The sequence below is a fragment of the Stegodyphus dumicola genome, chromosome 2 (genome assembly GCF_044657685.1).
Source record: "Stegodyphus dumicola isolate Sdum_Otavi_A_Nest chromosome 2, ASM4465768v1".
NCBI lineage: Eukaryota > Metazoa > Arthropoda > Arachnida > Araneae > Eresidae > Stegodyphus > Stegodyphus dumicola.
In genome coordinates, this window is record NC_140769.1 from 185,132,505 (window position 1) to 185,156,811 (window position 24,307).

General features: G+C 32.3%; 1 protein-coding gene across 6 annotated transcripts in view; it reads left to right on the forward strand.

Annotated features, from left to right (window-relative positions):
• LOC118180378 (KICSTOR subunit 2-like) overlaps positions 1-24,307 on the forward strand; it is a 69,439-nt gene that overhangs the window by 37,988 nt on the left and 7,144 nt on the right. For all 6 annotated transcript variants that reach the window (XM_035349497.2, XM_035349483.2, XM_035349477.2 and 3 more), the window contains 4 exons: positions 10,138-10,270; positions 11,714-11,797; positions 15,227-15,321; positions 20,775-20,937. In XM_035349497.2, the coding sequence (XP_035205388.1) occupies positions 10,138-10,270; positions 11,714-11,797; positions 15,227-15,321; positions 20,775-20,937 (475 nt within the window). The remainder of the gene's footprint in view (positions 1-10,137; positions 10,271-11,713; positions 11,798-15,226; positions 15,322-20,774; positions 20,938-24,307) is intronic.

The window sequence follows — 24,307 nt, forward strand, 5'->3', positions numbered from 1 at the left end:
TCTAAACTACATTTTATGATATACGTAATAAGTTTTTTTTTTTTTTTTTTAAATTGTTGCAGATGAAGTTGAAAGTAAATTGTTTTAAAATATCCCAGAAAATGCTTTGCTGTACAATGGTACATGTCTGCTTTGAAATAATTCTGACTTGCTATATGTTCTGTTTTGTTGTGAAATGGACTCAAGATAGATGAGTTACAATTTCACCCAATACCCTAATTTACCACTGGCCATGAGTGTTTGTGTGCTACTATCCAATTAAAAACCAGCTGTATATCTCTGAATTTTTACATGATTTTGAGTTTCTTTGTTTACATTTTTTTTTTTTTTTTTTTTTGTAAATTCATTAGGAATGAGTTTTAAGAAAGGTAATGAAAATGGTTACAATCATCATGGAGGGGGGGGGAGAAATTGTTCAAAAGTATGAAGATGGCATGCGTATTGGAGACATGGGTAATGTATATGGTATGGCGAGAATGACTATAATTGCTTAAAGCAAAAGTACTATTAAATAGCTAACATTACAAAGGATGTGAAATCAGTTGCCAAAGATGAGAAACATTAGGGCATGCTGAGAAATTGTTTTAATCTGGATGACAAAAAAAAAAAAAAAAAAAAAAATGTACATGCAGTATTTTGTTGATATATAGTATATATTTTACCCATTGCATTTGTATTTTATTAAACAATGTTGTTATAATAATGATATGATTTTTTTAAATAAACAGATTAATTATTTCCCCTTTATTTCTTATTGGAAAAGTTTGTTTGTTATGTCCAGCGATCTAGAATGAGCTAGTCATATATACTGAGGTGTCACAATATTTGTTTTTTTTTTCGGAGGGGGAGCAGGCAGTACATGTATAATGTACCTCCTGATATTAGAAAAATCTATATAAGAGTTTCTACTTTTTGGAACCAATAAATTATGTTACTGGCACGTTTATCATCCACATGGCTTGTCAAGTTGGTAACATATGAGGGTGAATCAAATATAAAGAGCCTTTTCTTTAAACATTTTTTAATAGGAAACATCTACATTTCTACAAATTATTTTTCTAAATAATCTTCTCCTTTTATGATACATTTTTCCAATGTTTTGGTTATTTTTTTATTCTGTTCTCGTAGAATGAAGTTGGATAGGTATGTAACCCATGTGCACGAATGTTTTCACTTGATTGCTGGTCTCAAATCGCTTTCCTCCTTGTGCTTCTTTAAGAACTTCAACATGTGAAAATCACATTGTGATAAATCTGGGCTGTAAAGTGGATGATCAAGCATTTTCCAATGCATTTCAACCAGTTTCTGCTGCGTTACACTTGCTTTGTGGGGCATGGCATTGTTATGGAGGATCAACACCTGGCGGATGGGACAGTCTCGTCTTTTGCATTGACACTGATGCCTAATTTGGTCTAAGAGACCACAGTAATAAGTTGCATCTGATGTCTGTGTAAAAAATTCACCAGTAGGACTTCCTCCACTCCCAAAAGACTGTGGCCAACACTTCAGACACAAACAATCGAGTTTTGGCTTTCATGTGGTTTCCTTCGCTTTTCTTTCTCCACTCCATGCTAGCAAGCTTTGATTGGGGGGCCATAATGATGCACCCATGTGTCATCACAGGTAACAATTTTAGGCAAAGAACGTTTCTTATTCTTTTTCAAAACGAGTTTGATGCAACTGAGAAATGCCAGTGTATGCAGCTTTTTGATCACCATTCAGTAACTCTGGAATGGCTGAGATTTTTCTGAACCCAACTGCTTTCTGATGACTTATTGGACACTTCCATAGTTGACACCAAGTTCTGAAATTTGAAGTACTGTACAGCTTCGATCCCGTTCGATAAGCTCACAAACATGTACAGTCACACTGTTGCCAGGACAATGGGGATCACCTTAATTCTCAACATGTTCCAGGGTTCGTAGCGGTCCTTACAAGTGCTTATAAGTCCTTATATTTGAAAATAAAATATAAAGGCCCTTATAGGTGCTTACTTTTTCTTTAAAGCTCTTATTTTTTTTTTTTTTTTTTTTTTTGTTTTTAGTGCTTATTTTTTGCTTTTAGTGCTTTTTTTTTAATCTTTTGTTTTCAATGAACGCGCATTTTTTTCCCGTATCAAAGCCGAAACTAAATAAACAACTTTTCTTCCTTATATGCAACGTCAGATGGTGAATCATACTCCTGAAAATTGCTTCCCCCCTTCCTCTGCATTAACGTAACTTATGGTACGCGCGAGAGTACAAACTGGTGCACGTCGTTCTATTGGCCAAAGAATTGCGAAAACGTAGAAAATTCCGGTACATTCGGTATTCTTTCCTCCCACCCAAATACTACACACGTTTGAATTTCTATCAAGATTTTAATAAATTTGCATTCTCTTTTCGCGTGGTCAGTTCATATTCGTGTTTATTATGATCGTTATGCTTATATTATGAGCATATGTATGTATGGAGATTTCCGGTTATGTTTTTACCACCAATCCTCGAATTCCATATCACAGATTATGTTCTTACTGCATTAATATAAATATTAACAAGACATAGTGCACAATAAAAATTAAGCTTTATTTAGGAACTTCGCGCACACTGCCCGACAGCCTGCCTGTTTCGCTCTGCTCGCTACTCGTAAGAAATTTCTCCTCTAGGGTTGCCACACTTATCGGAGGGCCCAAGGCGCGCTCCTTATCGCCATCACCACAGAGTTTCCCCCCAGTTCCTTTAATGGCTATTCAAAGGAACGACATAGGTTATGAAATTATCTCAGAGTATCCGTGCTGTCGGGTATTTTTACATGATTACAAAATTAGAATATAAAATTAGAAGAGATCAAAATGAAATTCAATATATAACAAGGTATTGACACATATAATAAACATGAAATAACAAGAAATATGTTAAGATATGAATTTAAAAAAAAATGTTTTAAATTGTTATGTAAGAAGCAAGTTTCTTAGGGAAGTGAACATGTCTTCCCGATCTGGTGACAGTTTGTGTCTTAGAGAGTTCGTTTGCAGATTTATTCTGCTGAACTGTCTTTAAGTCTTTATTTGTTTTCAGTTCAGGCAATTTAGAGTCCGAAAGCAAATAGGCTGGTTTCACACGGTCTATAGACACAGTAGATTTCAGACCGTTAACATCAATTGTGAAAGTTTTGTCTGTTCTAGAAAGGACTTTATGCGGACCTGTATATGGTTGGCACAGAGGTGGCTTTACTCGATCGACACGTAAGTATACATGCGTACACGACTTTAAGGTAGCACTTACGTAACATTTTTCTTGGAAATGTGCAGATGTTGCTATTGGATTCAATTGTTGCATTCTATGCCGAAGATTCGTGATAAATTGTGTGTCATACGGAGATATCTTAGATGACGTTATCATATCACTAGGCAGCTTGAGAGTTGTGCCGTACACCAGTTCAGCACAAGATGACTGTAGATCTTCCTTTACGGCTGTCCGAATACCAAGCATAACAACTGGTAGTGTTTCAGTCCAGTTATTGGTCTCGTGAGCCTTGAGAGAAGATTTTAAATGTCGATGAAATCGTTCAACAATGCCGTTTGACATTGGATGATAGGCTGTTGTTGTGATTCTGTTCGTACCCAAAATGCACGTTAATTCTGCAAAAAGTGCGGATCTCATTTGAGAACCTTGGTCTGTTGTTATGGTCGATGGGCAGCCAAAACGAGATATCCAACAGTTGAAGATGGCTCTGCAAATGGTTTCCGTTTTCATATCCGGGATGGGAATGACTTCAGGCCATCTGGAGAATCTATCTATTAGAGTCAAAAGGTACACGTTGCCTTCTGATGGAGGTAATGGTCCGACGATATCCATATGGATTTCTGAAAAACGTGCATCAGGAAGAGAGAATGTGCCCAGTGGTGCTTTAGTATGCCTAGTAATTTTCAATTTTTGGCAAGATTCACAGGATTTCACCCAATTTTTGATATGACGTTTCATATCGGGCCATACATAACGAGAACAAATAAGCTTTGTAGTAGCTGCAATTCCTGGATGTGACAGATTATGCAGATGATTAAAGATGAGTCTGCGAAAGGAATTCGGAACAAATGGACGAGGAATGTCCATTGATATGTCACAAAGAATATTACCATCAGAATATTGGCACGGTTTAAATTCCAGTTTCAAAGATGATGTATTGTTTTTGAAAAGGTCTTGTACCTCCGGATCATGCCGTTGAGCTTCCGAAAATTTTTTTAAATCCAAAAATGGAGATTTTGTTATGGAATCAATTTCGATTCTTGAAAGAGCGTCAGCAACGACATTTTTTTAACCTTGCACATGCCTAATATCAGTAAAGTACTGAGAAATAAAATATAAATGGCGCAATTGTCGAGGTGAACCTTTATGAGGGTTCTGTTTAAAAGCGTATATTAGCGGTTTTTGATCCGTATAAATTATAAAATTTCTGCCCTCTAACATGTGTCGGAATTTCTAAATTGCAGAATAAATTGAAAATAATTCCCTATCGTACGCAGACCATTTCTATTGACTTTTATTGAGTTTCATAGAGAAAAATGCTATAGGTTCCCATGTTTGTTGAGACAACTGCATAAGTGTGCCGCCTATTGCGACGTCTGAGGCATCTACCCAGATGCTTAGATGGGCTCCGGGAATAGGGCGTCTGAAAAGGGTAGCCTGAGCAATGGCATTTTTGGCAGCAATAAAGGCTTGTTCAGCATTCTCGTTCCAATTTAATTGTGGGGATTAATCCTGAACATGCGAACAAGATTTCTTTTTATTCATATAGCCTTCTAACAATTTTATTAAAGGAGAAAGAATATGTGCTGCTTTAGGTATGAAACATCTGTAAAAGTTAAACATGCCTAAAAATCGGCGAAGCTGAGTGAGAGTGGTAGGTTGAGGAAAATCTAAAATACATTTGACTTTGTCAGGAAGAGGTTCAATTCCGTTTTCACTAAGGTGAAAACCTAAGAAATCAATAGACGTTTGACTAAAGGTGCATTTTGAAACATTTATGCAAAGTCCATATTCCTGAAGTTTGGAAAATAAAGCTTTCAAATACCTGCAATGTTCCTCAGAATCTTTAGAGGCTATGAGCAAGTCATCGACGAAAGCGTAAACACCTTCTAAATCCCGCGTGACTTCATCTATAAAACGTTGAAAAGTCGTTGCATTGCACAAGCCAAATTGCATACGGGTACTTTCGAATAAACCGAATGGTGTGCATATGGCGGTTTTGTGGATGTCGGCTGGGTTAATTGGTATTTGATGGTATGCCTTAATCAGGTCAACATGACTAAAAATTTTAGTACCGTGCAATGCAGCAGTAAAATCGGCTAAACATGGAATAGGGTATTTGTCTTTTATTGTTTGAGCGTTCAATGCTCGATAATCTCCTACAGGTCTCCATTCCAGACTTCCCTTTTTTGGAACCATGTGAAGTGGGGATGCATAATTGCTGCTCGAAGGTCTCAAATGCCCCAATTGCATCATAGTTTGAAATTCTTGTTTTGCTATTTCTAAGCGATCTGGAGCTAACCGACGAGGTTTTGCAACCACAGGTGGACCTTTAGTTATGATATAATGAACGGTGTTATGATTAACAGGTTGGTTAGGATCTGGTAATCTAGTAACTGAAGGAAATTCTTTTAAAATTTTGTGATATGGTGTATCACTAAATACAGTTTTTACTGAATAAATGATTGTATTTTTTACGCAACCGACGGTTTTAAAATGCGTTTTTAAATCTTTGAGACATTTGTTTCTGAGATCAGGCACCAATTCAAAGAAATGGAGAAAATCTGCTCCAAGAATGGGTGTACTAACATTTGCTATAAGAAAAGTCCATGTAAACTGTCGTCTTAATTTGAAATCCAAAGAAAGTGTTTTTTGACCATAAACATGAATAGTAGAAGAATTAGCAGCGAAAAGTGTTTGTTGGGACGAATTCCGTTTTTGAGAATTATTTGCTGGAAGTAAGGACACGTCAGAGCCGGTATCGACCAAGAATGAAAGGTTTGTTCTACGGTCACGAACGAACAGGCGACGTGAAACTTGAGGCAAAGAATAAGTCGCCTCTATTCTTTGCTGGTTTCGTTTCCCTGCCATGAACAAGGTTTTGTACATTTGTCATCTCTACACTTTTTCCCAAAACGTCTATGATACCAGCAAACAGAATAATCTCTCCTTTTGGAATTGCTTCTTTCCTTATTGCGATCTCCGCGATTTGGCGAGCGACCACGAGAAAGAGAAATGCGATCAATACGTTTGTTTAATTTTTCTATTTGTTTAAATAATTTAGCCTCAAGAGACTGATCGACTGTGCGAGAAACGGCACAAGTCCCTGGGGTTGGATTTACTTCTAAAATTCTGTCGGCAATTTCTGCAGCTTTATCTACAGTTAAATTGGAAACCGCTGCCAAAATAGACTGAACAGTCGAAGGCAAACGTTGAAGGAATAATTCTAACATTAAGTTATCAGGAACATTTAAAGATTCTGCTCGACGTTTCATATTTCTAAGCAAATCGGAAGGTTTTCGAGAACCTAATTCTTCTCCAGATAATAATTGGCGAATTTCTTGCTGAGAAGATTCTCTTGAACGATTTATTAACTCAGTTTTAAGCTTTGCATATGCATCAATAGGATCTGGTTTCATAAGTAAATCCCGTACTAGTGATGCGATATCTGGAGGAAGATGAGAAACTACATAATTATATTTAGTAATGGATTCTGTGATAGGTTTGGGGGTGGCAAGAGCAAAAGTACTTTCACACATAATAAACCATAAAGATGGGTCTGATCGGTTATAAACCGGAATTTGGACGGCATGAACATCAGACATTGTGCAAGGTTTTTAAGCCAAAATAAAAGCAAAAATTTAACTAAAGAAAATGAAATTAAATGATAAGTAGAAAACAGAATTATAAAATGATCTATAATTACTACTCATCTGTGATCCGGAGGACGAAAAGCGATGTAATCCATTACTTCTGGTTTGGAGATCTTGAGTGATGGCTTGTAGTCAAAACCGAAAGTGCTTGAGAACTGTTTATACGATTTAACACAGTCCGGGTTACCATTATGGAGATTTCCGGTTATGTTTTTACCACCAATCCTCGAATTCCATATCACAGATTATGTTCTTACTGCATTAATATAAATATTAACAAGACATAGTGCACAATAAAAATTAAGCTTTATTTAGGAACTTCGCGCACATTCCCCGACAGCCGGCCTGTTTCGCTCTGCTCGCTACTCGTAAGAAATTTCTCCTCTAGGGTTGCCACACTTATCGGAGGGCGCAAGGCGCGCTCCTTATCGCCATCACCACATATGAATATTTATAATAATATAATTGCAGTAACTGCTGAAGTATAGATAAACTTCCAAAAATGGGTGTGTTTTTACACAGATTAGCTTTCTAAGGAATAATATTCGGAATGGCTTAAATAAAAGGAAAGTAATCGAATACTCAAAATAATTTCATTTTCTTTGCTAATACATTATACAGTACGAAGGTTGGGAGTTTCTCCACAAAATCTCTAATATTGAAGCAGCGGACTTTTTTTTTTTTTTTTGTCACTGTCCAATCTGGATTGTATAGGACTAAAAGTTTTTGCGGTCTACCCAACCCAAGCGAAGATTGATTCTATTCCGGAAATTTAATACAGTCTGTTGAAAATTAGAATCAGAAACACCCCCAGATTAGTAAGTCTTTTTCTTTTCCTTTATTTAGTTCTTTCTCCGAATACCGGCAGGTGTTGATTCCGATTGCGTAATATCACATATGGAAGAATTACGCCGCACGTATTGCGCAATAACGTTTGCGGTATTTTGCATTGGTAATTAATTTTGATGTTCAGTCTGAGATTTGTTTATGAACACTTAAAAGAGTTTTACTGTGCTTTCTAAGCAGAATATTTCTCAGTTCCGTTGGTTTTTATATGATGCACATATCGAAATGTCAAAATTATTTATTTAACCTAAATTTAAATCTAAAGAACGGCTGCAATCTCCCCCACTCCTCTTTTTCCAGTTACTATCCGGAAAATTCGGGAATTTCCGATATGCTGGTTAGTTAAGCTTTTACTGTTAAAGGATGACTGAATGAAGCAATTTCCCATCTTCTGATTTCAGAAATGTGCCTCTTTTTTACTTAAATTACTTTGCTTGGGATATATGTTAAGAAAAAACTGTTATGCAATGAAAATTTAGAAAATGTTCAGAATTTTGATTTAAGTTAAATTATTTAAATATTAATATGAGTGGAAAAATAAATTGTATTTATTATGTGCCAAACAAATACAATTAATATGGCTTATTATTATTTATTTTCTATATTTTCAACTGAAATATCATCATTAAATTTTGTAATATAGTTTAGTTCTGCATAGTTTTTTTTCCTCTCATTGTAAACTAATTCTGTAAATTGAACTGTCATTTAAAATTAAAAAAAAAAAAAAGTTAATTGTTTTCCATTATTGAGGTAATGCTCATTCTCTTAATAAATATTGCATTGCTCATATTTTAAATTAAAGTCTAATTTTTTCTTTTAAGGTTATGCAGTTGTGTATAATGTAATTAGACAGGTGCCTATTTTTTTCTTAAAATGTGCTTGAAAAGTGATTATAGGTGCTTATTTTTTTAACTAAAATGTGGCTATGAACCCTGTGTTCGCAGCCTTGTTTGAATTCATTGCACCAAAACTTCACTCTTGACCATGGAAGGGTAGCTTCCCAAACTGGGCATGCAGTCTCCGTAAATTTCAGCTGGCTTCACATTTTTATGGATGAGGAACTTTATGCTTTGCTCAAGAGAGATAGGCGCAGTCCTCTCACTCATCATAAGGGCTGCTACTGCTACACAAAGCATAGAACAAGCCAGCTGCTGTGGTTCCCTTACTCTAGCAACCCCACCTAAAGATTTCAGATGACCAAACACAACAAGTACACATCTTAAAGCACCCATCTTAAAGCTCAGCCAATAAAGGCTCGTTCATATTTGATTACTCTGCGTAATATTTTTGATTTAGTTTCCATGCAACTGAGCCAACAATCAACTCTTAGAATATTGCTGTTCAACATGAAATAAGATGTTTAATTAATTTCAAATTATAGCTGTGGTAATTGAACAAATTGAGCTATTTCAAAGCAATTAAGGTATGTCTTAGTAACTCATATCCTTATTTTATTATCTTAATAGTATATCTTATGGTGAAACTTTATAGCACATTTGATGAATGTAATTTATAAAATATCTCTCTGATAAAGTTTTAAGCTTTTATGTCCTTATTATAAGTAATAATTTTGTTATTTCTGATACCATATATCATGTAAGAGAATGATTATTTACTTTTATTTTAAAGTATTTGTTGTTTTAAAATGTATGCATATTGTTAGTACTTGTTATTTAAGTATCATCTGCTTTGAATTGACATTCATTTTTTAATTATGCTGATTTTTAATATTAAGTGTTGAAAAGGTAAAGACATTTTATTATTAATAAATAATCTGTCATTAGTATTAATAATTAATGTTTATGGAATTAATTTTATTAATATTTATCTGTCAATTTTATAATTTTAATTTTATGTCATTATTATTTATTATTAATAAATAATCAAGACAAATTATATATAATCTAATCTTATTATTAGAAGCAATATGGTTTTTGAGTAAAAGATTTTGAGTTAAGTGCTTATGGTAATATGTAATTTTTCCAAATTATTGATGGAAGATTTAGAGACATTATTGTCACAAATTGTACACCTGTTACTAATATAACGTAATATTCACATTCCAAGGCATGTCCGGAAAAGACATTTTAATTATTAGTAATATATAATTTTGAAATAAAATTGGAGAAAAGGGATTTTAAATTAGTGTAAAATTGCATATTAAGGCAAGTGCACTTTCAGAGAAAATGTTTGGGATAAAACTGATAAAAATAATCATAATACTGATTATGTATGTGAATTTTTTTTTTTTTTCCATTTCTAATATTCATGTTTGCTAATGAAAAAAAAATTGGTTTTTTATTAGTTTTGTTATTTTAAAAATTATGTATGGTAATTTAAAAACAATTTAAACATTTAATTTTTATGCATTTTATGGTTGAATATATCTGTATTAGTTTTATTTTTACTTTCAGTTTTGAATGTGAAATTTTGATGAAACTTCTTGAGGCTAAAAAACACATGCAGAATTGGTTGTTTTTACCATCACTTCTTTGTTTGCATGATGCTCATTCAAAGTTAGCAGCCTGGCTGTGTACACCCAAAGAGGTGATTTTAAAAAGTATTAGTTTAAAGCAGAATGTAATCACTAGTATTATATAATAGTTATATTGTATATTTCTGCTTGTACTTTTATGTTCAATTTAAATTTATTATACTGAAACTGAAATTTATTTGAAAAGCTAAATCATGTAAATAATATATTATTGTCAAAAAAGTTCATAAGGTAACCCATGCTTTTAAATAAATAAAAACATTCATGTAAAATAGAGAGCCATTTCTTTTAGTATCTTACCATTCTGGAAATGAGATTCTGTAAGCTGTACTGTAATTCTTGACCACTTTAAATTTTTATAGACAGAAATACAACAAAATTCCACTTCTTTTGACTTAAACAAAGTCAAACGAATTTTTATCAACTTCTGCTTACAGAAGCTTTCTATTGCAGCTACTGCTTACTGGTATTGCTAAAATACTGGTATTCCTAAATTCATAGGATAATTCATACTGTAGATAAATATCTTAGAAAGTGTGCATGTAAACAACTTCTTTTGATGTCTTTATCATTACAGAAATGAGATCCTGTAAACTGCATTGTTTAGTCATTTCTTTAGCATTAATATCAGATTGAAAGTTGCTTATTGTACTCTCAGTTGTCATTTTCATGAAATTAAGTAGTGAAGTTTTGCAGTTTCAACTAGTAAGTTTCTGTCTTATTGCTTCAATAAGGAAAATGCTTAATCTGTAAATGGATGAAATTTTTTTAAGCTGCTTTTCTGGTTCTATTTGGGCCTTTGTTGGAAAATCACAATTAAGCATTAATTTCTTTATCCAGAGTTTAATCATTTAGAAACATAGGTTTAAGATCTAACATTTTTTCAAAATGCCATACTCATCTGTCATGGTTTTATCCCTCTTTCTTGTAATTAATCAAGAACTTTTAGTCATCTTTAGACTGTAAAATTTTCTCTTGGAATTTCATATAAGAATGTACAAAAATCACCTTTTTGTTAGCTGGCTTAATGACTTCCTTTATAGCTTCACCAAGATATCATCAATTTCTAGACCAATTTGGCTGGCACAATCCACAAATTAGCACCCTAAGGGGCTAGTTGCCTATATCGCCTATGCTTGGAATTGAGCTTGGATCAATTTTAAAACTTCAATAAAATCTCACTATTATATGGATCTCACTATTATTAGTATATTGTTGCCTTCAGCTGTTCATTCTATAAATTTAATCCTTTTCATAACAGTGAAACCTTACCTAATATTTATGATTTCTTAAAAAAGAGACTTAAACAATGTTTATTGATAATATTATGTATAATTTGATTTCAGTGGAAGTGGATATTTAAACAATAAAATATGAGTTTCTTCTCACTTATTGAAAACTAAAAATAGAAAATGATTAAAATATTAAAAATAGAATAACAAACTAAAAAGTTAATTTAGAATTAAATACCTAAAATTTTATATTTTCTATCATAGGCAAAAAAGTCCCCATCAAGTACATACCGAATTCCTCCTGTGTATAACTGGTTAAGAACTTTGAAATCTTCTCTTGTGGCCAAAGTAAGATAGTATTTATCTTAGTAAAAAATATAAAAAATGAATTATTATACTATTTAAATTTCTGTCTTGTTTTATACTACATAACATAAAACTCAAAACTGCTAATTTATATACTTGCTGTATCGTAAAGGAATGAAATTGACTGAGAAATCTTTTTCAAAGTTTTAAATCAAACAAATGAGTGTCACAATAAAACTGGCTTTTTCATTGCTGTTTATTCAAACGAAGAAGATATATAGCAAGATGTTTAAATCTGTTTTCCTAAAAAAACTATTGCTCCATTGTATCTTTATATTTTTAAGGATGAATTATATATATATATATATATATATATATATATATATTTCTTTATTTCATATATGGTATTGGGTCATCTGAAGAGCTCTGTGAATTTTCAAACCAAAGTGCATTTTCTTCTAACTACTTTGTTAGTGCTGATAATGCTTGATGAGGATGTTTAATGTTTAACCATTAAAATATTTCTCCCAAGACAGTCTCATCAATTAAAAAAGTGTCTTGAATAGCTTTTGATGAATGATTTTAATGATTCAAGTAATATCAAAAGATTAATGGCCACTTTAAATGCTCAAATAATTTTGTAATATATATAGGTATTAAAATTCAAAGCTACTGACAACACTTTTCAAATCAATGAGTGCGGATACATAAATTTTTTTTTCATAAATCGAATACATAAATCGAATTTTGTACATATGAAAATAATTTTAATGAAATTATATGTGAAATTCTAGTATCTTTTCCATAATGTATCATGAAATGTTTGAGAAAGTGAAGCATCTGCTGGAAAAATGAAGTTGTAGGGGCAAGTCAGGCTATCTTGCTAAATTGGCAAGATATCACAAAGCTGGTGATAATTTTAATGACAAATTTGGTTATGTTTTGATCCAGTCTTTCTATAACTCTAATTGAATAACTGTAATTGATCGCTATATGTAACTATAACTCTATCCAGCTCTTATATGTATGCCGTATATCTAGTAATTTCGAGAAACAGTAAATTACTAGAGATTTCTTGGCAGCTGGGAAGAAAACTATATCAGCCCAGAGACAACATAAGTTTTCAGATTTAGTTCAGAGCTGTCTTCAAAGTATTGAGAGTTCCATGCGAGCTTTGCTGTTTAGATGCGGTTTGCAACTACTGATTATGCTCTGCCCCACCAAGAAGAGCTGTGTGAATACTTTTGTGGAAAGTTCCAGAACTATAAATTGTTTCTTCTGGAAAAAATAAATTTTATCAAGCTATCATTGGTTATGTGTGCATTCATTCCATGACAAATCTGTACACATGTAGCAATTTTTTGTGTCAGAAGTGGGATTGGATGCCGGTGACATGAGCTATGGAGGAGCAATTAAGATAACTGTTGACAACCTTTACTGCATTTAAAGAGATGAAAGTCAGCCAAGAATCCATTAAAGAAAAGATGAATGCTTTTCAAGAACAGATGAAAGTAGGCCAAAAATTAAGATTCTATCATGTCAGTTCAACAAACGATTGAAGCAAGTCAAGAGGAAATTAAAAGACAAATTACTACCATAAAAACAAACTCGAGGCTTTGGAAGGCAGAATAGAAATTTTTGAAAATAAATTTGAAGAAATAGATCAAAAAGATGAGCTGCCAAACAATGAAATGAAGAAAGAGTGTCTGCTGTCAAACAGCAAATTGATAACAGAGTTTCCGCTGTGGAACAATAAATCGATGATAGCATTTCTTCTGCTGTTGCCAAGGAAGTTGACATCTTAAAGAAATCTGTACTGATATGAGTAGGAAACAATTTTGACAGCTTTAAATTTTTATCTTTGTCTTCTTGAGTCTCTGTAAAGTTATCCATGTGTGATAGAAAGACCTCCTGGCAAGACTACAAAGCTCATTTCTATATAGTTAGTGAATACAAATTAATGGGACTCCGAATCTAAGGCCTTTCACCTCGCTGCTTCTCTGAGAGCAGATGCCATAGATATCCTTCAAACTCTGCCCAAAAACCAGAGAATAGATTTTGAAACTCTGTTCGGTGCATTGGAGCTGTGCTTTAGTGAGAAATGTTTGAAAGACTATAGCAAGCTTCATTTGAAATCTCACCAACAGAAGCCCATGGAAATACACCATGAGCTTCCTAATATTCATAGCACTTTAGTATTTTCCAAACACTTGTAACAGTGCTAATCATGGGACCTTTATTTGCAAAAAATAAGAACTGAAATGCAGAAGATCTGCAATAACTGTTATTAGAAGAATAAGGTGAATGCTAGAGGAAATTAAATTTAAAAAGAACTATGAATGTAGAAACAAGTCAAATATTCATTTTTCATTGACAGCTGAGCTTCTCACCAGCATATTTATGACCATTAAGTTTGGATGTGAGCAAAGCTTAAAGGGTTTTCTGTACCTGAAAATCTATAAAAGATTCCACCAAAATGGTTTCCATTTCGTGAATTTAATTATACGAGTCAAAAATAAGCATGCAGATGCATTGGAAGATAATAATGTGCCGGTCTGAATTGCAATATTTTAGCTATTTTGCAAATTGTTGCCGCTTCACTACAGACTTGATATTTTTACAGGCTTTTATGGTAGTAATTTAACTCACAAAACATAAAGCAAATTCAGAAACTTCAGTTTCACGAAACATAAAGCAAATTTTGTTTTCGCTGCCACACTAAAGCACAGATATTGAATTAGCAAATATTGGGATCTATGACTGTATTTTATAATTTCTGAGGACTTTTATGCAAACTGATTTGAAGTTGTTTTTTTATTGGTTAAAGCATCATCATCAGGTGAAGGAATTTCCTGTGCAGATTGCTGTTAACTATTTAGAGAGATGCAGCACAGTCTTTCAATTCTTCCCAATTGAAACTGAAATACAGCAGAAAATGTTTGGAATATGTTAGGAAAATGTATTTAAAAAAAACTGTGAAATTTGCTGTACTGGAGAAATGAATTCAGTGCCTCATATTTTCAAGTGACATATTCATTTCTGGTGTTGAATATGTTTTTGTTATTTGTACTAAAGTCAGTATAGTGCATTTTAAGTCTTCCCCCCCCCCAAAAAAAAAAACCTCATCAGTGTATATTTATACATAATTCTGATGGTGAATGATGTCCAAATATGTTTCTTTAATATTTGTGAGTTGTAATATGTTTTCACTTATGTAGCATTTTTTAATATTTATTTATATTATTTGTTTAGTATATTCCTTACTTCTGTTTAATTTTTGAATGAAGATTTCTTATTTACTGCTTTAGTCAGTTTATACATTTATTTTTAAAATATATGCATTTTTCTTTCTTATGTATGTACAGTTTAATATGCATGTTATATGTTACATACCGAATATACTATATGTATTCTTTTTATTATATATTTTGTATTATTTATGGTCTTCTAAAAATATTAATTTCCTTTCAGTTTACTCTCTATTTTCATGAAATTTTGAGTAGACAGACATCTGCTACTGAAATGAAGAATTTTTGTTCTAAAGCTACTGAAGATTATTTTCTAAAGTATCTTTTAGCTTTTTATGGGATATTTTTGTAACTTTTGATATGCTTTTGCTTTATACTCAATTCTTCAATCACTATAAATATTTCCATTTGCCTTACATGTCCAAGACTTCTGTTTGTATTAAGCATTGCACTAGCACAAAAGCTGTTAAAATGTCAGTTTCTAGAATATGCCAAAGAATACTTTTAGTAATGATAATATAAACAAATTTATTGTTTATAAAATGAAATGTAGTTAAATAGTGGTCCTCTCATGTCAAAAAATGTTTGGAATAATTTAATAAGTTTAGATGATAAAATTTTGCAAACCATTAGTAGTAGATAGTTATCAAAGTTTTTGCTTTGAAATTTAGTTGTATGAAAAGTTGTTATTTTTTTAATTTAATTAATTTATTTATTTTTAAGATTGTAAATAAATAATAGTTTTAAATTTTAACATTAGGTTTATTTTTTGAAACATACAGTAACTCTGAGAAGGTGAGTACAATGCCCATTGTGCTACTACTACGTTGTTCAATACTATTGCATTATTCAGTGTTAATTGAAGATCGGTAGGAAATAATACCCCTCACAGTTACATATCTCCAGGAATTGCTGACATATTTAATTTCTTGAAATGAAGGAAGATTTGTGATACAACCTTGATTTAAGATGCTCTGAAAGTTGCTGCTGTTGAATAACATACTCGTATTTAAGAAAGCACTATGAGCTTTTGTTTATCAGCCTTTTCTTAATATTGATAGAAGAAAATATCTCACAACTAATGAAATATGTGCTGAAGTTCCATCTTGCATAAAAAGGTAATTTCTTGATGCATAGTATTCATCCACCATTGTCAGCACTTAGCTTTGAAGACAGAAATAATGCTTATTAGTAACTGTTACTGTTTAAATACCATTTTGTACTTGTTTAAAAAGTGAGCTAGTGATTAGTAATGATATGCAACCATTTTAGATAATAATGATAAAAAGAAAAAGAATTCGATGTAAAGAGAAGATTTCCGTGCTCCTGCTTTTAATCTAATTATAAATTTCAATATTCAGCAGATTAAAGATTAGAAAAAGATAGATATTTATGAATGTTAATAAGATATATTTTTCCTTAAAACTCAAAAGATAAATATTCTGATAGGTTATTATTAATTGAATATATGAAAAAATTTATTTTTATTTACAAATATTCAAATCATATTAATTACATTAATCTTCTAAAGCCGGCGGTACAGCAGTTGTACCAGGAAAAATGACTTTCTTTAATGCTGGCTGTGGTACAACTGTCGTGCCAGTCATCCCCTCCCTATTTTAAAGAATCGCCTCTCTGTAGATCTCTGGGTGGTCCATTGTCGCTGCTCAGAATAGCTGCTGGCTACGCATTGTTTACCTCTTCTTATCAGTTTGACTATATTTTGGCAAAAACCGCAGGTTTCGTCTCGCACCAGTATACTTGAAATCTTGAAAATCAAATAGAAGCCATCTCTTTCTCAAATGTTAGAGCATTAGCTATAAATTTTAGAGCTAACTTTTTAATTACTAACTTTTGCTACGATTAAAACGTCAGCAATTTTGCACGCTGTTTAAGCTTACCAGATTTAATGCTTTTTAATCATAGCAAATAAGATTAGATTAATATTTTAGATTTAATTCCCTTCTAAAAAATAGGTAAAACCGCTTTTATTGTTTAGTTCCTTTTTATACTTATGAATAATAAGATGTTACTTTGACCCTTTTTTAAGGGGTGCATAAAACCCTTAAGAACTGTTAACTCTTTCAAAGTGCTTCTATTATGTAGCCAATTTTGTCTGATTTATCAGGAGATAAATAAGAGACAATTGAATGCATAATAGTTTTTTGTAATTTTTATTCATTCAATGATTGATTTCAATGATTTTCATTCATTGTATATTAAATAAAACCAATTTATCTTTAGACCCTCTTTTTAGGATGACATCTGTCGAAAAGTATTTAAATATCATTGAAGCACACGTAACTTCTAAATTGAATCAAAACATCAGTTACATTGCATAAAATTTCGGCTAGTTTTATTTGCTGAAATTCTTATACTCCTCAAGAGATAAAGGGACTTCAGACAAGTGAATAAAAAATTTATCTTTAGGAATGTTATTTTGTCTCTAATAAACATATGTCAACTTACTATTAAATGTATGAGAATTAGGATTGGATTACGGAAAAACATGCAAACGCTATCTGCTTAAGTGGATGGATGGTTTCACGTTAACCTTTTTAAGAGAAAATTGTTTGCGTTCCTTATGGAAAACTCCACATGTAATCAACACGTTCTCCGGGTTTGATTGGATTAATTTTGTTCGTTTACTGAATTACATCAAAGCACACAACAATTGCCTGTATAAGGGAAGAGATGCCTTCATGGAGGACTTTTTAAGGGAAGCTGGCTTGTATTTATGTTACACAAAAACCATGAATCCAACCCTTTAGCCAGAATTCAAAACCCGAGCTAGCTTTAAGTGTTCAGCCACCTACTGAAGGGCCCGTCGTAAAAAAAAAAAAAAAAAAAAAAAAAACTGATAAAGAAAAAGTATTGAAAATAACCGGTTTAATTTACTAACCTATATTTCGCAATCAAAAGTTCATAAATTAGGCATATGAGGGGATTATTTGTGAATAAATAAACTGTATTGCACTTTTCTCCACTATTTCATATTACGATGGAATTATTGCATTTCAGAGTTATTTCTCATGAATTAATTTTGTTCCGTTCATGATTTTTTATTTTTTCAAAGAGAAAATTCACACTTTAAATAAAAAATACACGAGAAGATACTTTATGCAAAATTTGGCGTAAGCAATTTTCTTAATTTTACTTTAAAAGTATTCCAGGTCGTTTTCATCACTGGAAGAAATATGAAAAACAGATTTACTACATTGTAAGTGTCAACACCCAGTATGCCCTTATTCTTTTGAAAACATGAAAGATTAAATTAGTCAGTACCATTATTTTGTTAATGAAAATATGTTATTAAAAATTGCATTCCAGCCTGCAGACTTACAAAGCTAGTTCATATTTATTATATTTTGTAAAATTTTGTTTTCATTTTCTAATTTCTAATACAAAAATATGCGAATATAAATGAAGTGTGAAAACAAAGTTATTTAAATTCCCAAATTATTGCCGAGATTGATCAAAAATAGGAAATGAAATATAAACTTTTCATATGTTTTGTTCTAAATAAATAGTGCACTCGATGCATATCCAGTGCACTATTTATTCACTACTTATTTAGAACTTCATTTAAATGAATGCAAAATAATCATCGAAAAAATCGCAAATCTAGCAACCCATCTACTATCCAACAGCATCCGACAAACATGTAAATTTTACTGCATCCATGGAGTCGACTAACGACTTTTCTCATTAGGAAAATGTCAAAGAGGGGGCAAAAGTGTTTTGGATCGCACCGGTCTGAAGGCTATATTATGAGAATTTTGGCCAGGTTTTAGAAGGTTAATATGATATGAATATTTCTATGTTAAATTTTTTCCTGTGAATCGAAAATAAAATTTAAAAAAATGGTGTAATAAAGATGAAAATAAATGGAAATTTAACTTTTCAAAATATGTCTCTCTCATTATTTTGCTTCGTTTTAAAAAATATTTTTATTAATATATTCTTTCTTAAAAATAATAGTAAATTAAAATATTATTATAAAAGTCAAACCAAAAAATGCCATATTTTGAGAGCTAAATGTTCAGCTTTTGCTTGCATACATGCATTATGATTTTACCTCTGCAGGTTCTAAAACTTCGTTAAATTCATTTAAAAGAAAATCAATTTGCATAAGATTTTTACTTTTTTAGAGAGTTGTGAATAAGGCTTCTGGAAGAGCATTTCTAAAAGTCTTACAGGAAAAATTATATTTTTGCCTTACTCCTGTGGGCACAGTGTACTTCAAAGCTACATTCTAACTTCATGCAGACAGGCAGTCGAGTTATCACCCTGTCTTCCACAAAAATTTCTATAAACTCAAAAAAAAAAAAAAAAAAAAAAAAAAACTTTTATTAGAACTTAGTAACTTACATGACTTTTATAATTAATATGAAAATTCATCATTTCTTGCAGGATTTACAGGATATAAATATTGATGTAAAACAAAGTAATTAAAGTATGTATGTAAAGTATAAATGTAAAAATTTTTAATATAACACCATTTAATACATTGTTAGATGATGTATTTAATCAAAGTTTTAAAACTATATATTAATGAATGACAAAATTAATTAAAAGAAAATGTATGCAAACTTACAGGGGGATACGATACTATAGGTGGGAAAGATTCTAGTCCTTTGGGTACATCATAATGCTTATCGGGATAGTTATAGCCATGACCTCTGTATTCTTCCAGGCCATTAGCATCTAACACTATTGCAACACAAGCAACATCATATCTTTGCAACACAACCACACAGCAAAGTCTTACTGTAAGTTTTGGCTCAGGGCCATCTAATAATGTAGACTAGCAAAAGGCTGAAGGAGATTCAGATAAATCTAAGAGCTGTGTGTAAATAGTTTAGAAGTCCCCATAAAATGTGGCTGAGTGAGTTAATCTGCTAGTTTTTCCTGGGTTTGTTCCTAATGATCTTTAGAAAATCATATTATTAGAAAACCTTTTACTAATCCATCCTAGCCATTAGATAGCTAATAGCCATTGCTTGCCTTATTGAATTCAAATGATAAATTATCATGTTTATATGAAATGAGTAAAAGTCTTTGTGCAATGATTTTCATGTTCTGAATTCCCCCCTTTTTTTTTTTTTTTTTTTTTTTTTAAAGTTGTGAGTGAATAATGCCAAAATTTTCCTAGTGAAGGTTATAAAATTTTTGTTTTTCTCTATTTTCATGCCAAAAATTGTGTAGAATATTCTGTATGGAGTTTTAAGTTACTATTTTTATGTTAAATATTAATGGAAAAGTTCAAACTTGCCATAATTTAAAATTTAACGTAAATTCAAGGTAACCGTGATAAAAAGTGTAGAGAAGTTTAAATTGTGCAAAGAAAACACTTAAGCAAAAGTAATAATGGAATTTTGAAAGAATGGGAGAAAGAGTATGCAGTACTCATGAAAGTGTTTTGTTTGGTATGTAGGCTAAAAAAAAAGTGAGCATGTAATGAAGGATGATGCATCTAAATATACACAATTATGTCACGTTTTTTCCATTCTATGATACTTTGTCTGTATTTGTGTTTCATTATAAAAGTGGTGCTATAAATTTTTGATATGTCTGCTCCTGTAAGGTCAGTTTGTATGATAAGACTATAAAGTATTAATAGAAATTTGTCATTCACCTCTTTTAATCTTGGTGGTCTGTTTCAAATTGGAGGGAGAGGGAGGGGGAGATATTAACTTTGGTCAAATGCATACAGTACTTTTTTAATATGTCTTATTTGTTATTTATTTTTATAAGCATTTTTCTTTCAGGATTATAACTTTTCAAAAAAGATATGATGTTGCTTGTGTTGCAATAGTGTTAGATGCTAATGGCCTGGAAGAATACAGAGGTCATGGCTATAACTATCCCGATAAGCATTATGATGTACCCAAAGGACTAGAATCTTTCCCACCTATAGTATCGTATCCCCCTGTAAGTTTGCATACATTTTCTTTTAATTAATTTTGTCATTCATTATTATATATTTTTAAAACTTTGATTAAATACATCATCTAACAATGTATTAAATGGTGTTATATTAAAAATTTTTACATTTATAAAAATGTGTAAAAAAAGTAAAAATGTTCTTATATTACAGTAGAAGTCCAGAAATCCGCAACGCTTGGGCCCAGAGGTTTCAGGACAGAAAAGATAATATTCAGACTAAAAGTGCAAAATAAATAAGGCGTATTACATACATTTAATTAAATTACGAGGGTTGGAACTTTAATAGTGGCAACACAGCTGAAAAAACGCTACGCAACAAAACCAAAGAATATCGCGTATACCACACGTGAACTACATACCTACCTTACCTCTCAGCAAAAAGACTCGTCCTGCCTACGTCGCGCGCATGCAGATTGACGCAAAGAACGGATCCTTATATTAGCTCGCGGTCTAAAGTAAGTGTTGTCAGGATGTTTTCAAAACAAGAACAACGATGTTGGATAAAAATTTAATGTGCCAGAGGTCGTACAGCATGACAGTGTCATCAAGGGCTTCAAGAGGCTTGCAGGGAATCTGCATTGCCTTACAGAACCGTAGCAAGATGGGTGAAAGCATTCAATGAAGGACACCAAAACGTCGCAGAAATGCTGCGGCCAGGTCGTCTGAGTGTCAGCGATGCAGACATGCAAGCTGTTGCCGCACTAATGGACAGTGATCGCCGCTAAACAATTCATCAGCTGGCCGGACAAACAGGATTAGCGCATACGACTGTGCTGCACATTCTGAAGCAACGCCTGTCCATGAGAAAAATTGTTTCACGATGGGTTCCACATCAATTTGATGGAAATGCAGAAATGGCTACGATACGATGCTGCCCGAACCCACCTGGAGCGCTATGAGCGAAGGAGATGCTTTTTTACGCCGTATCATTACGCTGGATGAGACTTGGGCCCGATCGTATGAGCCAGAACTGAAACGCCAATCAAACAAATGGCATCATCACGGGTCACCACGACGTTCGAAATTTCGTCAGAACCCCAGCAATGTGAAAGTTATGGTCATTCTCATGTACGACTGTGATGGTGTCATCCTAACGCATACCATTCCCCCACAGCAGACCGTCACTGAGCAGTAATCCTGCTTATTTTTGGAGCACAATCTCCGACCAGCTTTGGGAAAAAAATGGCGACACTTTCTGCAGAATGCTCCTCTCATTTTGCATGACAATGCTGAGCTGCATGCAGCGCAAGCTGTGACTGATTTGTTCAAGCGATGGGGCTGGGAAGTGCTTTACCATCCACCATACTCCCCAGATCTAACAAAACAGGTGCTACTAAAGGTATTCTGCGACTTCCACATCGTTGGAAACGGGTTGTACACAATGCTGGCGACTATATTGAAGGACTGTAAAACATGGTGACATGAATCACTTTTGTATTCCTTGTAAATAAATAGTTGCCACTATTAAAGTTCTAACCCTCGTATTATATACATTAATACAATAATTAATTATATTCATTAAATTATTATTACGTATATAAACTGATTATATTATATTGTTCATTTACATTAGCCTCCTCTATTTTTAAATCAGCATGAATCTGCTTCCCCTTTTCTCTCAGGAGTAGTCCTGAAATAGATACCCCATCACTCCGTCGCTGCTGGAACCACTCGTGCAAGACAGCATCAAGGTTTACCGATTTCGCTTCATGTAAAGATTTCCGGTTTCGGATTTTGGTGTTAGAATCACTGTTGATGTAAAATTTCAACAGCTTTTCTTTATTGTTCCATATACCATACACAGTCTGTATGGCAATTCCACTATAAAACGAGCAGTAGCACCTGCCTTCATCTTTAGCAGAATTTCATTATCGTCAATTTCATTACCTAACTTTTTTCATTACCGTCAATGCAACGTGTTTACGTTTTTCAACGATGCAAGCAGTAAAATCACGAGTGCGTTTTTTATCTGTCATTGTATTAAAAAGTGCTGAAATTTAAAATATTCTTAATTTATCCACAAAATATCCGGATAAAAAAAACAACATCACTAAACAATCTCGTGAAATAACGAAGCTCAGAAAGTGCAACAAAATGAAGCGTTAACTTGAAAGAAGACTTGAGTTAATTGTCTGCTTTTTTTTACCTCGATGCAGATTGGAGGGGGAAAACTCTTATCATGACGCCAATAATTTTGTATTTCTGTTATGACTCATTATTATTCGGTAATTATGACATCATTATCCAGTAAGTATTTTTTCTTCAATATTTCGTACTCCATGTTGCGGTTTCCGGAACCTATAAACTAAACGTTTGTATCTTGAGAAGCAATGCAGATTTCAGGAGTTGGTGGATTTCAGGTCGGCGGATATTCGTTATTTGACTGTACTATCATAACACCTATAATTTGAAGATAGTCTTCAAAATTATTTGCTTTTAACACTTATTTAAAAATCAGCTTGGTTTCGGAAAAAGATTTATGTTATCCAATTTGACAATTTTTAATAGCTACCTCATACTTAAGCATAAGAAGAAACTAAATAAGTTGGATATTTTTAAACTATGTATGATGACTTTACTTTTGGCTTTATTTTCGTGCATTGGTTATCATTAAAGATTTATTACACATGATAAACTGTTTCTATAATTTAATAAACATTTAGATATCTGTTTATATACCTATAATATAATTTTGTGTTATAGATATGGAAACAGCTATTAAAATGTTCATTAAAATAGTAGAAATAGTAAAGTTTATCAAGTATAATAAATCTTAAGTGATAATTATTTAATCACTTGCATACTGAGGTCTCGGTAGAGGGAGTCCACTCTTCTTTTTGCACTTTTTAACTGTTAAGCCTTTTGCATAGTCATGTATTGTTTAAGTGAAACAAGAGTTTCAAAACCGTTTGATAATGTATCTGATGCTCATTCCTAAATATTTTGTTACATTACCAAAAAATAAAATGTAAATATTAAAGAAAAAGAAAAACTAAAATTATATTACTGAAGTATATTATCAATAATAAAGTTATATTTTTGCTGATACTTAGTTTAGTATGAAAATGGTTTTCTGTAGTGATAATTACAATCGGTTTTTTATTTTAAAAAATGTCTCCACTATTTTTATTTTGAATTTATAGAATTTGGCTGCTTTTATTATGTCTTACCGTAATAAATTTTCATTATCCCTTTTTTTTTTTTTAAACCTCTCCTCATTTCCTTGATCATTTATTTTAAAATTTGTATGTAATGCTCTTATTCCAGATTGAAACTTGTTAATATATACATGATTCATAATCTTGCATAATGCAGTATTATTTTGAAAAAGTACTTTTGCAAGTTATATCATTGC